The sequence below is a fragment of the Rousettus aegyptiacus genome, unplaced genomic scaffold (genome assembly GCF_014176215.1).
Source record: "Rousettus aegyptiacus isolate mRouAeg1 unplaced genomic scaffold, mRouAeg1.p scaffold_m13_p_2, whole genome shotgun sequence".
Taxonomy (NCBI): domain Eukaryota; kingdom Metazoa; phylum Chordata; class Mammalia; order Chiroptera; family Pteropodidae; genus Rousettus; species Rousettus aegyptiacus.
The window spans coordinates 171,910,886-171,927,010 of record NW_023416295.1 but is presented as its reverse complement, the minus strand read 5'-3'; the positions used below and the strand labels follow the sequence as shown (position 1 = coordinate 171,927,010).

The following is a 16,125-nucleotide window of genomic DNA, read 5'->3' as shown; positions in this document are numbered from 1 at the left end:
TCATTAGGCACTAATGCTTCCTACTCCTTGATAAGTTTCAGTGTTTGTGCGAGCTGGACACCTTGCTGTTCTGCTAATGAGAGCATTACTCCAGGTGCAAAGCCAGGGAACTACGTAAGTCTTCCTTGTACAGATATCATAAAAAGTAGATTCACAGTTCGTAGTGGTATATAGCTCAGAACGCCACTTGCCTTCCTACGTGGAGTCACGTTTTTTTCCCTGGGGTGATAAGTGGCGGGCATATTAGTGACTGAGAAGGATGAAATGATATTTGTGTCTCTTAGCACAGGGAGGGGCAATGTCATAAAAAGCAATGGTCTACAATGCTGATTTCTACAGGGAAATGATAAGTTTTAAAAATCACTAGGAGGACTTGGGGGAGTCGATCTGACTCTTTATTTCCATTGAAAGCAGTAGTTGCATAGCCAGAACAGAATTTCTCTATCTCCCATGTTATGCTGCTGAATATTTTCCAAGTTACTGTTGTTTCAGCAAACTTGGGGAGATACGGCCAAGAGAAATCCAGGGGAAGCAGCTCCCAAATTTCAGAAGAAGCAATTTCACCTCTAAAAAGTTATTTTAAGGATATAATTGTTCAATATAGAAGGTGTGTACACACACACACACACACACACACACACCTCTTTAATATAAAAAATAAGTCTAGAAAGCTGTATATACACCAGTCCCGATAGCAATTTTCTCTGAGTATAGGAGTTACGAGTAATTTTTAACCCTTTTTCCATTTAGAAAAATAAAGTGCAGCTCAGTGCCAGAGTTAATTTATTTTATTCTTAATCTTTCTTTCTTCGTTTCTTTTCTCTCTCTTTCTCATTCTCTCTCTGTTTTCCTACTTCCCTCCCTCCCTCTCTCTCTTTCTTTTTTTTTGCAAGCCTCGGGCATGACCCAGAGAACGTGCCTGTCCTAAGGTGACAGTCACCAGCATCTATTTAACATCACGCATAGGGATGCTGTTTTCTAGGATTTGACATTTCCAGTGACCGAGAATTACCATATTTTGTACATGGAACTACCACCACTAAAAACAGAATGCTATAAATAGAACGATGTCATTTGTTTCTAAAAACTATTGTTATACTAGAGCGATGTGAAGATGATAATAAAAGCAAGATATTTTATGGCAGACTTTGGGGTGAGGTTAGGACTGTAATCCATGAGTTATCTCTAAGTGCCGCCAGCAAGTATTCTTGGGGCAAATGGGAGATGGATTAAAAAATATCTGCTTATTTATGTTCCCTAATTTTTCCATAATATATATGGAACATATAATTAGAAAAGGGACTGAGATATTTTTCAAAAGTTTTAAGCAGTGGCAAGTATTAGGAAAATAGCTGTGCCAAACACAAAACCTTCTGGAGCAAACCAAGTAGAGACAACATAATTTTATACCCCAGAGTCACAAATTGACTTTGGATCTGTAAAAGACATTTTTCAAAATAATTATTACATGCCTTTCAATTTTTTAAATAATTTACTCTTCCTTCACCCCATAATCGTTTTAACACTTTCATACATTTAGTATCTCTACATGGAGAAAGACAAACGATTAATACTTTGGAGACATATACAGTTTTGCCTGATAGTTTAACACTTACAATTCTGTTTTAAAATTTTATCTACATCTATTCCTTCTCATTTATCCCAATGCCCAAAACCCTATGTTCAGGAAGGCAAAATAAAAACAGGCATCCCTTTTCCCCATAGCTGATATGAACACACATGTACCTGTGAACATGCATATGCATATACTTACATTCATTTCTTATATTGTTAACATGCACATAACATACATAGCAAATGGTCTGGATAGTGAGGCCATCATCACGACGACATGACCCCTAGTTTCAAGGCCTGGAAAATGCAGCTCACCACGTGAAAACATGTCACAAGAAATCAATAATTTTCAAAGCTGATTAACATCAATTCTACTTTTTTTCAAAAAAAATTGAAGCTACAGGTGGGTTCATAGGGTAGAGAAATATTTAATACCAACTAGACTGCTATTAAGCTTACCTTACAGCTTTGAAAAACTCTGATTTCTTGTGTGTTTCAGTGGTGAGCTGCATTTCCTGAGTTTCGGCCGACTTTCCAGCAGGAATTTCAGTCTGATGAAGAATAAGCAAAAGGAAGCCCTAACTGAGAGACACACTGGTATCGTTCACTGTGAGGAGACAGTGAAAGAGTAACATATCTCTAAAGGTAATTTAGATTATTAACATATATGCTCACAGAGAAAATACTGATTTAACGTCTTAAGGCAGAAGCAATAATTTCCCTTGAAAACCTGATGGCTTTTTCTACAAAGCATTTGGTTTTACTTGCCTCTTTGGGATGATATTCATTCACCACAGTTCACCCCTTGACTGCTTTAAAAAAACAAAAAATAAAACAAAAACCTTTAGGCATGAATTTGAGTGATAGTGATGACACATCTTCTAGCAGCAACACTGGAATCTTAGAGCAGAAAAAAACTTAGGTAAATCACTATTGATTACAAAAATTAGTGAATATTTACCAGCTTTTGGCATCACCTTTATCACTGCTATCACTTCTCAAGGCTGTGACAGTTACAGTGTTCCTGGCTGGAAACCCGTCCTTCCCTTTGGGGTGGACTATCTTATCTCCTTATCCCCCAAATGACAAATTCCACAGGGCTGCGGCCTTCCTTAGCCATGTCTCCTAAAATGTACTTTCAATAAATCTTACTTTTTCTTTAAAAAAAAAAAAAAAAAAAAAAGAGCTGTGACAAACAGATCTGGAAACCTTGCATAATTTATATAGAAATAGTTTCGTTAAACAAAATTTTGAAATAAGTGTCTAACATTTTCAAGAAAAACGTGTTTTCCACAATGTTAGGACACAGTAGTTCACTAGGACTCACAGTGAGAGCACAATTGCAGAAACTGTGTCTTAGAAAGTCATCGAACTTTAAAAACGTCCTGAACACATACTTTTCACTGATAATTTTGAACTACACGGCTTATCATATTTATGGCTCCAGAAGTGCTGTCTGTAGACTACCACATGTAGCTAATTTTAAATTATTTAAAATAAAACAAAAAAATGCAGTCCCTCAGCTGCACTAGTAACACAGTAAGCACACGATAGCCACTTGTGGCTAGCGGCTACTGTAATGAACGACACAGATCCAGAACACCTCCACTGCTGCAAAAAATTCTCCTGGATAGCATAGCATAGCATAGCTGGAGAGCAAACCCCTTAAGAGAGAGGCAGTTACAGCTAAATGGCCTTACCTGGTCTGAGGAGGTGGGGGTGTGTGAGAGGGCTGGGCTGGCCTAAGTATCGGTTTGGAATCCTCCTCTCTGGGATGGGCTGGAGGGAGTACCTTCGTTGTGAACATGATATGCATCCTGAAAGAAAAATAAAGATGAAACAGAACAACAAATCTAAAAGGTCCTCACAATATATATTCATTTATCTATCTCCGGCATTTGGACACTTCAGAAAAATGCAAATTAGCATCACCTTCGATAATTATATAACCCTTCTGCCGTGCCAGCCAGAGCATGTGCTGGACCCTAGGAATACAGAAACAAGATCACCTTATCCTCAGCAACGTTAGTGAACTGCAGCATAGCAGAGGTGTATATACATCCAGTATGCCTGAGGGGTGAATAAAAAGCTATGGGAACAGACGGAAGGCAACCCACGAAAGCAGGGGAAGGGTTAGGAAGCATTTCACAGAGGTAGTGTGAAGCTGTGTCCTAAAATTCAGACAAAGAATTAGCATTTTTATTGAGAATTATGTGAAGTATGCGAAAATATGCACATGCTAGCTCATTAAACCTTGGAATCTTAGAGCTGAATAAAATAATGTATGAAAAATGCTTATTGATAGCACATAATAAACACTATTATTAGCATTCGTTCAACAAAAATTTATTGAGCACGTGATTGGGAAGAACACACGCTGGGAAAGACACAAGAATGAGATGTTTGCTCTGGTCTTCAAAGAATATACAGGCATACCATGTTTTACTGCGCTTTGCAGATACTGCTTTTTAAAAAAATAAATGGAAGGTTTGTGGCAATCCTGCATCGAGCAAGTATACTGGCGTCATTTTCCCAACAGCATTTGCTCACTTTGTGTCTGTCTCAATTTGGTAATTCCCAAAGTATTTCAAACTTTTTTTTATTATTGTTGTATTTGTTAAGGTGATCTGTGGTCAGTGATCTTTGACGTTACTATTGTAATTGTTTTGGGATGCCATGAACCACGTCCCTAAAAGACGGCGAACTTATGAATAAATGTTCTGTGTTCTGACTGCTCCATCGACCCACTATTCCAGTGCTCCCCCTCTCCATGGGCCTCCCTATTCCCTGGGATACAATGATATTGAAATGAGGCCAATGAATAACCATACATGGCCTCTTTTAGAGATAGACAGAAGCCAGAAGAGGAAGAAGCAATGTGACCATGAAGACAGACTGGAATGACATGGCCACAAAGACTAGCTAAAGAACCCCTACGGACACCAGGAACTGGAAAAGGTGAAAACCGGATTCTCTTCTGGGGCCTTCGGAAGGAGTGCAGCCCTGCTGACACTGGATTTTTGACTTCTGGCCTTCAGAACTGTGAGAGTATACACGGCTGCTGTTTTAAGCCACCACGTTTGTGGCAATGTTACAGTAGCCTCAGGAAACTGATACAATGACCTACTATACTAAGACTACAACTTGCAATTTGAAAAACAACAACTTGCAATTTGAAAAACACTGCACTACAAGCCTATGTCGTCACACTGAAGACAGCTCCAGTTCAGAGGGAAGGGGAAGTGAGGTTCCTGAGTACAAAGGTATCCTGAGACCAGCCTCTGCCCCCCGAAACATCACATTCCCTAAGCTGATGCTTGCAACAGCCTCAGATACGGCCTTCCTCAAAGCACAGTAACTGTTAGCCACTTCATTTTTTAGTTGGCTGACCCTTAACATTTGTGCTTCTTGAGAGCAGAGAAAGCACTGGAAAGAGATGGTAGTGGGTTGTCCATGAACAAGATGTCGGTGGAACGATGGGATGGGGTGGTAGGAGGAAATAGAAGACAATTAAAAGTTTAGCAGAATGACTTGAACTACTTTCACCAGTAAAAAAACTCGTCCTATCAAAACTCACATGATATAGGATGCAGCTCCACTCTTCATTACAACAAATAGTAGAGATTAGTATACTTATTGCTTTTAAATCACAGCTGGTCATTGAAGACAAAGTGATCATGATAACAGCTGACATTTATTCCGTTTTTATTATGTCCCGGAAAGTATCCTAAGCACTCTGCATGTGTTAACTTATTTAATCCTCATAGCTGTGTGAGGCAGGTACTATTTTAAATTTTTAACCAATTTTTGAACTGGTAACATATTAATTTGGATCAAAGTTCAAAAGATACAGGAGGGATTTATAGGAAAGAGCCATCTGCCCACAGCTGTCACCGAGTGTGGAGGAGGGACTCTTCCATGATGTGACTGCTGCCGCTCTCCTGCTGGATCCAGTTAGCTCCAGGCCAGAGCGCCTGCTTCTCGCAGACCCTGTCAGAGGCCGTCTGACCCCGTCCCCTCTGCCTCAGACGTGCTGGGTCCTGGAACAGGGAAGCACATCAAGTCTTCCCCCTTATCCAGGGTGTGACACACCCCAGGCCCCCTCTCCATTCTGCCCTGTCCCGTATAACCCTTTAGTGCCTGCCACATGGGGCAGAAGACATCTGAGTCATCTGTCCTCTTGCCTGCTGCCCAAGATGCGCCTCATATGTCAGTTCCCTTAATAAACTCTTCAGATGGAGTTGTCCATCTTTCTCTTTTGGCTGGCCTAGGAAATTTTACATAATACCAAGTTACCCTGTACCCTTCTCTCAAGGCAACCAGTATTACCACTTTATTTTGCTGAAGCCAAATCTATCAATATGCTCTTCTTTAAACGAATAGTAGCATGTTTGAGGTAGATACTATTACAGTGCTTCCCGTTTAAAGATGAGAAAAAAGACACACAGAAGGTTAAAAAATTTGCCCAAGGTTAAGAACTACTAGAACAGAACTAGGATTTGTACGACAATTTACAGAGCCCGTGACCACGAGACAACACTGTCTACGCTGCCATTTTAACAGTAAAGTAAGTGAATGTAAAAAGTTAACCGATTTTCTATTTTTTTTTTTAATGTTCAGATAAGATGATACTAGAATATTTAATCCTTCTAATTTGGGCCATTTCCAAGCAGAGGAAGCTTAACTCTTAACAAATGCAAACAACAACAAAAACCTTTAATATGAGACATAAATTGAGATGCTTATTCTTAGTAAATGAAAAAAGTCTTGTTGGCTTTTTACCCTACATTCAAGTACACAGGATTTTTTGCCCAAGGTAATGTACCAGTAGATCCCTCTTATCTGTGTTTTCAATTACCCGCAGTCTGAAAATATTAAATGGAAAATTTCAGAAAGAAACAATTCATAAGTTTCAATTGTGCGCCATTCGGAGTAGCATGATGAAATCTCGTGCCATCCCGCTCTGTCCTGTTCAGTGTGTGAATCGTCCCTTCGCCCAGCACAGTCACTTAAGCTGCCACCCTGGTTAATGAGATCCACTGTCAAGGTATCACAGTGCTTGTGTTCAAGTGACCCTGATTTTACTTAATAATGCCATATTTGCATTACTTTTATTACAGTACAGTGGTTCTGTTTTTATTGTTGTTAAGCTCTTACTGTGCCTGTTATAAATTAAGCTTTATGGTAGGTATGTACATATAGGAAAAACATAGTATACATACACATACACAGGCTTTGGTACTATTTGCAGTCTCAGGAAATCTACTGGGGGTCTTGGAATGTATCCCTTGTGGATAATGGGGGACTACTGTAATTAGTTAATGGTGTATAAAGTCCTACTTCTAAAATATCCAATTCAAAAGATCCTTAGTTTAGACTCTCAATTCACCTAGATTACTGCAATAGTCTAACTGGTCTTCACTCTCTTCATTCATCCTATACAGGCTACGTTATTTGCAAAGTGATCCCTTTAGTCCTTTGCCTCAATCTCTTCAAAGGTATTTTCAACCAATCAGGTTTAAACTCCAGGATCTATCCTTAACTTTACAGCTTCATGATACACTTAGAATTTTCTATCAAAATATGCTTCAGACTCTAGCTTAGCATTCTTCTGGCCCCTCCTCTGGAATAATTCTCAAAAAACATTATTGCGACCATATTAAAGTACTTCAAGAGCCCCAGCAATTTAGTCTATATTGTAACAGTGTTTGCTTTCAAAAATGCAAGTTCTCTTGGTCTAAATTGGACTGTGCCAGCTTCTATGTACCCAACGTCTCAAAAAACAGGTCCAACATCAATTAATCCAGAAAGCCTTCTCTAGTAACTCCCCATCTCTATGGCTTCTGATGCAAATGCCCCTCCTCAGTGCTCCTGTGCTTAATTCTATTTTAATACCTACTACACTGCCATAATTGCTAATTGAATTTGCTAGTCTACTATAAACTCTTGGAAGGCTGGGATCATTCTTTATTTGACTTTATTTCCCCAGGAATGATTGGATTTGGAATATATTTTGAAGGTCACAAGCCAGCAAGTCTGGCTTCTGATTAGCTGCAGGGAGTAGGAGGGAAATTAAAGATGATTGCCAGGTTTTGGGTCTGAACAAGGGGGTGGATGAACAAGTGGGGGTTGTATCATTAAATGAAATGGAAAAGCTTGAGAAAATTATTGGATATTCCAATGGAGAGGTCAAATAGTCCATCTTAAGTTTGTGGGGGAGAAGTAGCCGGTTAATACATAAATTAAGGCGTCACACGCACACAGATGATATCTAGAGCCGTGGGACTGGCTATTACCTAGGGAGATGGTGTAGATAAAGTACAGTATTATGTTATTTTAGTATGAGAAGGAAAAGCAGAGGAGCAGAGGAGAAAGGAAGAAAACTGAACAAACGTGGTATTTAGGAAGTTAAAGAAAGTGTTTTAAGGGGAAAGTGCTCAACTGTGTCAAGTGCTGTCGACTATGAGGCAAAAAAAAAAAAAAAAAGTCTGCATTTGGCAACATGGAAGTCACTGGAGACAAGAACAGTTTTAGTAGAGTATAGAGGATGGAAGCCAAAATGGGAGAAGGTGGTCAAAAGGTACAAATTTCCAATTAAAAGGTGAATAAATTCCGGGGGTGTAATGTATATCAAAATGATTACAGTTAACGATTTTGTACTGTATATGTGAAAGTTGCTTAAAGAGTAGATCTTCAAAGTTCTTATCTCAAGAAAAAAGCATTAACTATGTGAAGTGATGGATGTTAACTGAACTTATTTTGGTGATCATTTCACAATATATACATATATTAAATCATTATGTTGCATACCTTAAACATGTAAAATGTTATATGCCAGTTGTATTGCAATAAAACTGGAAAAAAAAAAAGAAAAAGATAGAAGCTAGATTGGGAGTGTGTCAAAGAAAGAATGGCATGGAAGAAAGCACAGACATTGAGCAGAGACAACAGTTTTGAGAAACTGATTGTGAGAGGATCAGAGAAATGGCTCAGCAGCTGGAAGTGGCGAGGGCTCAAGGGAGGGGGGACCCACAAGCAAATCCTTGCATTACACTTCCACGCTCTATTGAAATTAGTTTTTCAATGTTTTTTTTTTTTCCCAATTATATGAATTCCTGCAGAGCAGAATTTTCTAGCTCCTCTGTATCATAGGTTCTCAACGCATGTTTATGGAATCTCTAGGACCTAAACTCTTAAGTCTTGGACCAAGAAATGCGAGGGAGTGGAAAGAGCAGAATTTGGAATCAGAGACTTAAATTTAATTTTTAGATTTTTCACCAGCAAGCTAGGCGGTCTTAGAAAAATTACTTTATCTTTCAGAACCTCAGGTTTCTTATGGGTACAAAATATTTATTTTGGTGGACTGCTGTCAAAGTTAAATGAGAAACTGCACATAAGTTAGTTGGTACAAGGTCTGACACAAAGATGGTACTCAAATAATGTTCAATGTTATTATTGCTATTTATTTTCAATGGCAGGCCAATATAATCATATGTATACCAAACATACATACATACATGTATGCACATATACTATAGAGAATTGAAATTATTTGAGTTTAAGAGTTTTGCAATACCTCTCTAGTCAACCGGTATAACAAAACAAACACCAAGTAAAAAACATTCAAAGCTGGCAAATGGTCTTGAAAGACTGTCTAGAAATGTACACTACTGTTTTATTTTTCATTAGACTATCATTTAACTGAGGGGTTTATAAATGTGATAAAAATAAAACGAATACAATATAGAAGAGGAAAAACAGAGCTCATCATAGGGAATTTCCTGGGACAATAAAATGAGCCAGGAATAGAACACAAGTCTTTTTAATTTGGGTCCAGCCTGACAATTTAAATTGTTACCCCTCCCCTCCCCCCTCAAATCAACTTTGGTCTAGTTCGCTTCCAACTGGCTTTTCTAATTCTACTTTCCCACACACAACTGATTTTCCACATAGTAGCCACTGACCTGTTAAAAATGTAAATCAGATGCATAACCCCCCATGGCTTCCCACTGTACTTGAAATGAATACTAGCTTTGTTTGTAATAGCTCAAAACTGGAAAAGAAACATAACGTCCATCCACATAGCTAGTAGCTACTGTGTACTGGATCGTCACATGGCTGGCTCTTTGTCATCTAGATCTTGGCTCTAATGTCACCTCTCCAGAGGCCTTCTAAAACCAATCTAAGGTAGCTCTCTGCCTCAATCACATTACTTTCTTTTTTTGAGCACATATCAGATTATCTCCAATTATTTTTATTCTTTGTAATCCACTATAATGTAAACACCATGAAAATTGGCATTTTTTCTGTTCAATACTCTTATCAACAGTGGCTCGAACTGTGCCTTACACAAAGTAGGCATTCAATAGTTACATACTGAATATATAATGCAGAATTTTCAAAATCTTTAACTATACTTTAAGTGGGCGAGATACCATCATCTCAAATGACTCCCGACTGGCATGCAGAAAGCTTGGATAGTAGGCTACCTCCCCAGGAAGCCTTCCCTGATACCTCAGTTCTGGGGTGGGTGTCTGTCATATGATTGCTTAGCAGGCAGTACTTCCCCCATCGACGCCTTTATTATACTGTAATCAAGTGACTTGTTTATATCTCCTACTGAAGTATAAATCTCTTGACTGAAATAAACATATCAAGTGTTTGAATACTTTTTTCACAGTTCACGAATTCTTCATTTTCTAAAACAAAACATAGAGGAGCTGGGAAGTCACTTATTAATAAAGGTTCAGTAAACTAGAGGTCATATTATGCAAGTGGCATACAGGAGCCATCAGCAACAGGTCACACTGGTATTGTTTGAGGCTTCCAGGGAAACATAGGGGAAATAGTGTAGAGGATCCAGGACGATCTGGTAATACTCTGGACAAGTTCCATTCGGAAGGTCCAAGCCCCACCCCTGCCCCAGAATGACAGCATAATGCAGCCATCTCTGACATGTTTGTAACTCTGCTTGCAACACAATCAGTATCCTGACGTCTCCTAGCAGTGGCCCACTGTAATAACACTGTCTTCAATGTAAAAACGTGCCTATCTGCAGTCACTCTACCACCACCACCAGCAGAGCCTGAGCTGAGAGGAAACCACGGTTCTCATGACCCAGAGCACCCCTTTCCAACGACCTGTTAAAGCATGGTGGATTACTATGAAGTTCTAGGAGTGCAGAGATATGCTTCGTGTGAGGACATTAAAAAGGCTTATCATAAAGTGGCACTTAAATGGCACCCGGATAAAAATCCAGAAAATAAAGAAGAAGCCGAGAGAAAATTCAAAGAAGTAGCTGAGGCGTATGAGGTATTATCAAATGACGAAAAACGGGAGATTTATGATAAATATGGCAAAGAAGGATTAAATAGTGGAGGTGGAAGTAATTTTGATGATTCTTTTGAGTATAGCTTCACATTCCATAAGCCGGAGGATGTCTTTAAAGAAATTTTTGGTAAAATGAACTCATTTTCATTTCATTTCTTTGAAGACTCACTTGAGGACCTTTTAAACAATCCAAGAAGCTCCTACAGAAGCAGAAACAGAGGTATAAGATCCTTTTCCTCTACCTCCAGTGAATATCCAGTTTTTGAGAGATTTTCTTCACTTGATACAAGATACACAGCATACGGTTCCCTGGGCCATGAGGGCCTTAATTCTTTCTCTTCCCTGGCATTTGATGACAGTGGGATGGCCGACTACACATCTTTTATAACTTCAGGTATAACTTTTAATGGCAGAAATATCAATACAAACAGAATTATTGAGGATGAAGAAAGAGAAGAAGTTGATGATGGCGAGTTGAAGTCCTTCCTCATAAATGGTATGGCAGATGAAGAGGGGTTTGTGGAAGAACGCAACTGGAGGAGACATTCATTCAACTATTATTCACCAAAATCCTACAGCCCCAAACATGTACCTCAACATACTTTTGTGGATGATGATGAGCAAGGTATACCGTGGGCCACTAGCAACAAGGATCCCTCTATCTTCTCAGCAGGATTCAAAGAAGGTGGTAAGAGGAAAAAAAAGAAGCATAAAAAGGTACAGAAGAAGAAGTCAACCAAAAGGAATCGTTAAATTGATCCTTCAGACACGCTATGTTCATATACCATTTGAACACGATTCTTTGTGTTTTGGTTAATCACAGAGTTTTGTAGATAATATTTGTTTAATAGTATACTGAGACTATGTTTTTAACACATTTAGCAAGATTGTTGACAGATGCTCAGTGGTGGTTTGGATTAGGTACGTCAGAAAAAGATGAGTTGTGACAGTGATGTTATGAATTTGAAAAACGGCAGAGATTATTTTACTTTTGGTTTTGAGCTAAATATTTACATAGTTTTTTTAGTAGAGTTTATGATCTGTTACATTCTTTTTCTCTAATTAAAACTACAAGCTTCTGAAATATGTATGACATTAGAAGCTAAAAATGTATTAAGATATACAGGTTTAGAGTATATAATTACTCATGAAGTGACTTTTTTTTTTCCAATAGAGGCAGAGCATTTGACACAAAACTTAGATACTATAAATTAAAAATTAAAGTATAAATTATTTTCTTTTAATTTAAAAATAGCCAGACTTACATTTGTACACCCATGTTCACAGTAGCACTTACAACAGACAGAGGTGGAACCAACTCAAATGTCAATCGATTAATGAAAATATAAAATATTCATACATATAGGCATATACATACAGTGGAATATTGCTCAGCCTTAAAAAAGAAGGAAATCTCTTTACATTATGTGCTACAACATGAATGAATTTTGAGACATTATGCTAAGTGAAATAAGCCAGTCATAGAAAAACAAATACTTTAGGATTCTACTTATATGAGGAATCTAAAGTCAAATTCATTGAAACAGAAAGTCACTTGTGGTTACCAGGGGCTAGGGGTAGGGGGAAAGGAAGAGTTGTTAATGGGTATAGTTTCAGGTTTACAAGATGAAAGTTCTGGACATCTGCTTCACAATTGTATATTTATTTTTATTTTATTATTTTATTTATTTTTTTTAAGCCTATGGCACCTGGTCTTCCTAGGTGGTCTCCCATCTAAGTACTAACCAGGCCTGACCCTGCTTAGCTTCTGAGATCAGATGGGGCAAATAATCAAGCAGCACTAAAACCCAATCATCTTTGGCAAAATACAATTCGGTGGTATTTAGCAGTGCAACAAATTTGGAAACTAGAAAAATCATGATGTCTATTTTTAAAAATGACTGTTATAGTAGTGTGAGCTTTTATTTCATCGCTTGATTTTTAGTTGGTAGGTCAGGGAGAGGTCATTTGTTCCATAGGAGGGACTGGGGACAATGAGCACTTAAACTTTATTTTCAGAAATCACAAAAGCCTGTTTTATTTGGTACTTATATAAAATGTAATACTTAGTAGACTCATCATGTATGTGGAATTAATCAGTCAGAAAAAAATGTAATTTTCCAACAACAAATGCAAAAACCAGTGTCTGAAAACTTAATGCAATGACATGCCTTCCAGTCCATTTTCCATTCCTAACAGTAACTAAAAATTCAGATTCAGTCTTACTCAATAGCTTAAAATTATTCAATGGTTCCGCACTGCCAGAAGAAAAAGCTCACTATTTCTTAACATACCAGGTCCTCCACGAAGTAGCCGCCAGCTTTCTCCCCAACTTGGTTTTCTATCACCTCTTATGCTTGAGCCCAAGTTTTCCCAATATGTGTTCCAAGGGATATCGGGTTCGAGAATCATCACAGAAAAAAGTGTCCATGGTCAAAAACAGAAAAAAAGGCTCCATGGTCAAATATATTTTGCAAATTACAGCCAAATACATTTCTGCCTTAGAGACAGAATTAGTTTATCATGGGTGCTATGAAATGCAGCGTTTCCTGTACTTATTTTACCACAGAGCCATTCTGGTGTATCACCTATTAATATGCTCAGGAACATATCTCAAAAAAGCTCCTTCAGGCTTACTAAGGATTGAAAAGCTTTGTACCAGCCATTCCGTGTCAGGGTTCCATGCCTTTGCATGTTCCCTCTGCTGAGATGGCTCTATTACTCCAGTCTGTTTGATGAAAGCTTTCTTTCAGGTCTCAAATCAAACATCTCTTAATCTTTTAAAACCATTCCCATACTTCCGCTTTGCTTTTCTCTGCTCCCAGAGAATACCTATCTCTCTTCCCTTTCCCTCACCACTGTACCTCTATCACTAAATTTAGTATGTTACAATTACTTGCTTTTTTTGTCTGTGTCCTGTGATAGAAACTTTTTGTGCTTAGTGCTTATATGTGGTGCTCGATTAATGTTTGTTGAATGAATTAAGTGCAAACAGGCTTTTAAAAATTATTCTGTACTTATTCTTTAATATTTTAATTATTTCCCTTCCCTATCTCAGTCTTATGTTTATCTTAAATGATGCAGTCTTTTAAAATACAACTTACTTATGCATCTTCGGTGCTTTATTTTGCTTTCTTCTCAGGCGTTAATATCTGCATATTCCAACTAATGAAATTACACTCTTAACTAGGTTAACCTTTAGCTAGTCAATACGATATATTTTCACTTTAGGAATGCATGACTTTCACAGATGAGAGTTTCCTATTGTACTCTATTCTCTGGACCCCAAAGCCTTTCTAAAAAAGGGCAACCAAGAGCATCAGAGACAATAAGTTCCATTATTGAGCACCTCAAGTCAGTGGAATTTTCAATTTCTAAAACTTAGTAAAATTCTGGAATAACACAAGATTTACAACCCATTCATTACTCCCTTTCTTGAGCCCCCAAGTCATTTTAGTCAAGACTCTATTACTATTCTTTGCTTTAATGTCATTTATCTGTTGTCTATCACTCTGATCAGACTGTGAGCGACTCCAGGGAAGTGAAGATTCATCCACAATGACCAGTAGTAACTCAAAGGTAACTGAATGATTCTTTCTGGCTCAATAAAAAGTTCCAAAAGGACTCTAAGACAGAATGAGACCTACTGATATAACAGAAAAAAAAAAATACAACTAAAATTCCTGACTTACTACTTGTGATCCTATGTTAGTTCCAGTTCTCCATCAGTAAAATTAGGATATCTGCCCTAACTTATCAGACTTGCAAAGATCCAAGGAGATCATTCATTCATTCATTCACTCACTCAAAAAGCCGATATAAGAGGTGGTTAAATTTACTTATTCCACTGAGGTAAAGTGAAGCATAATTATGAACATATTTTTCAAATATCTTGATGTGTATAATACAGTATCTAGTCCTAAACCTTGATTAATCAGATTTTACAAAAAAGCCTCAACAGATCCAAAAAAAGTCACAAGTAACAGATGGCTCCAGCTTTAAATCCTATGTTGTACCCTTTGTGATTAACAGTAATTGTACATCTATTCACATACTGCCATGGAGAGAAACAGTTTTCTGCAGCTTAACTATTAGAACCAAAGAGCAAGGTCTGTGCACTAGATGATTACACTTTTTTAAAGTAGAGCAAGTCTTGATTTAATTACCATTCCATTTTCAATAAATTCAAGTATATTAACACAAGAAACATATACCAAGACATAGCTTCGATGTCAAATACCATACGTTCTGTTTCACACATCCGTTCAAAAAACTGAAATGGGATCCAATGGCAGATCCACCTGCAAGGTAGATTATTTATTCAGCTTTCACTGATCAAGCTTTGTGTCCTCCGATTAATCGCTAACGGTATATAGTACACTCTGAATAAAGGCCCCCTTATTCAGAGACTCCTTCATCTCGTCTTTACAAACAGGGCTTTCAAAACATAAAAAGCCTCAGGAGTATCTCTAAACATTACCTCTCCTGAGAGGCATTGCTCAAAAGACGTTACTAAATATTATTGTTCAATCCGAACCCAGTTCTCAAATCAACTCTTTGAAAACACAAAAATAGAATTTTAGGTTATCCTAATAGAAACAAGAGCTACTTGATGTGAGACACTTTGTCACCTAAGCAACTTCTATGAGTCCGAGTACGTTTGAAGACACTTTCCTCTCTGCAGTCATTTCAGCTTCCCAGAACACCTGACACGTAAAGAGAACACAGGGCCCACCCTCTTCCAGGAGTGACAGGTAAAGAAGAAGTCTGAGGAGCGCACAGAGGGTTTGGAGACCCCAGCAGAAGGGTCTGCCGAACCAGCGATCGCCTGAGACCAGCTTGGATCCCTCTGGGGAGCCTCAGGCTTCTCAGAGAGCAAGCGCTGGAGGGGACACAGTGGGACGTGAGTCTCACCTGGGAGGCTGCGGGAGCCTGCTACCGCGGGAACCAGCTTAGCTGTTGAGAGTAACCAAGGCATGACAGCCTCGCGCACGCGTCGGGAAGGGAAGAAGAAGGGCAGCGGGAGAAGCCGCGTCCCGCCACGCGGCGTCGCCAGGAAACCGGACCAGGCGCCCCGCCCCTTCCGGCGGCGCCGGTCTCGGGCTTTCCTCCCACGGCGGCGCAAAATGCTGACGTCACGCAAGAGCGGTGACCGCCGCTCCGGCCGGTCCGCCCTCTCGGCGTCCTGACGTCGTCCTCCCCTCAATGCTCACACTCACG

The 16,125-nt window shown here is 38.8% G+C and overlaps 2 protein-coding genes across 3 annotated transcripts in view; one reads left to right on the top strand and one right to left on the bottom strand.

Annotated features, from left to right (window-relative positions):
• XPNPEP3 (X-prolyl aminopeptidase 3) overlaps positions 1 to 16,005 on the bottom strand; it is a 45,751-nt gene extending 29,746 nt beyond the window's left edge. Inside the window, exons 1-2 of one of the 2 annotated variants that reach the window (XM_016162647.2) lie at positions 15,820 to 16,005; positions 3,276 to 3,392 (exon numbers count right to left, since the gene is read on the bottom strand). In XM_016162647.2, the coding sequence (XP_016018133.2) occupies positions 3,276 to 3,392; positions 15,820 to 15,883 (181 nt within the window). In that variant the 5' untranslated portion in view covers positions 15,884 to 16,005. Of the gene's footprint in view, positions 1 to 2,034; positions 2,127 to 3,275; positions 3,393 to 15,819 lie in introns of those variants that run through there. The other variant, XM_016162649.2, reaches the window with a different exon arrangement.
• On the top strand, positions 10,726 to 11,658 carry DNAJB7 (DnaJ heat shock protein family (Hsp40) member B7). Its single transcript, XM_016162650.2, has one exon. It carries the CDS (start codon positions 10,726 to 10,728, stop codon positions 11,656 to 11,658), a length of 933 nt encoding a protein of 310 aa, XP_016018136.2.
• Positions 16,006 to 16,125: the final 120 nt, after the last annotated feature.

Bases quoted from the DNA above. Each gene is read 5' to 3' on its own strand.
- DNAJB7 (XM_016162650.2), top strand. From the start codon at position 10,726: ATGGTGGATTACTATGAAGTTCTAGGAGTGCAGAGATATGCTTCGTGT.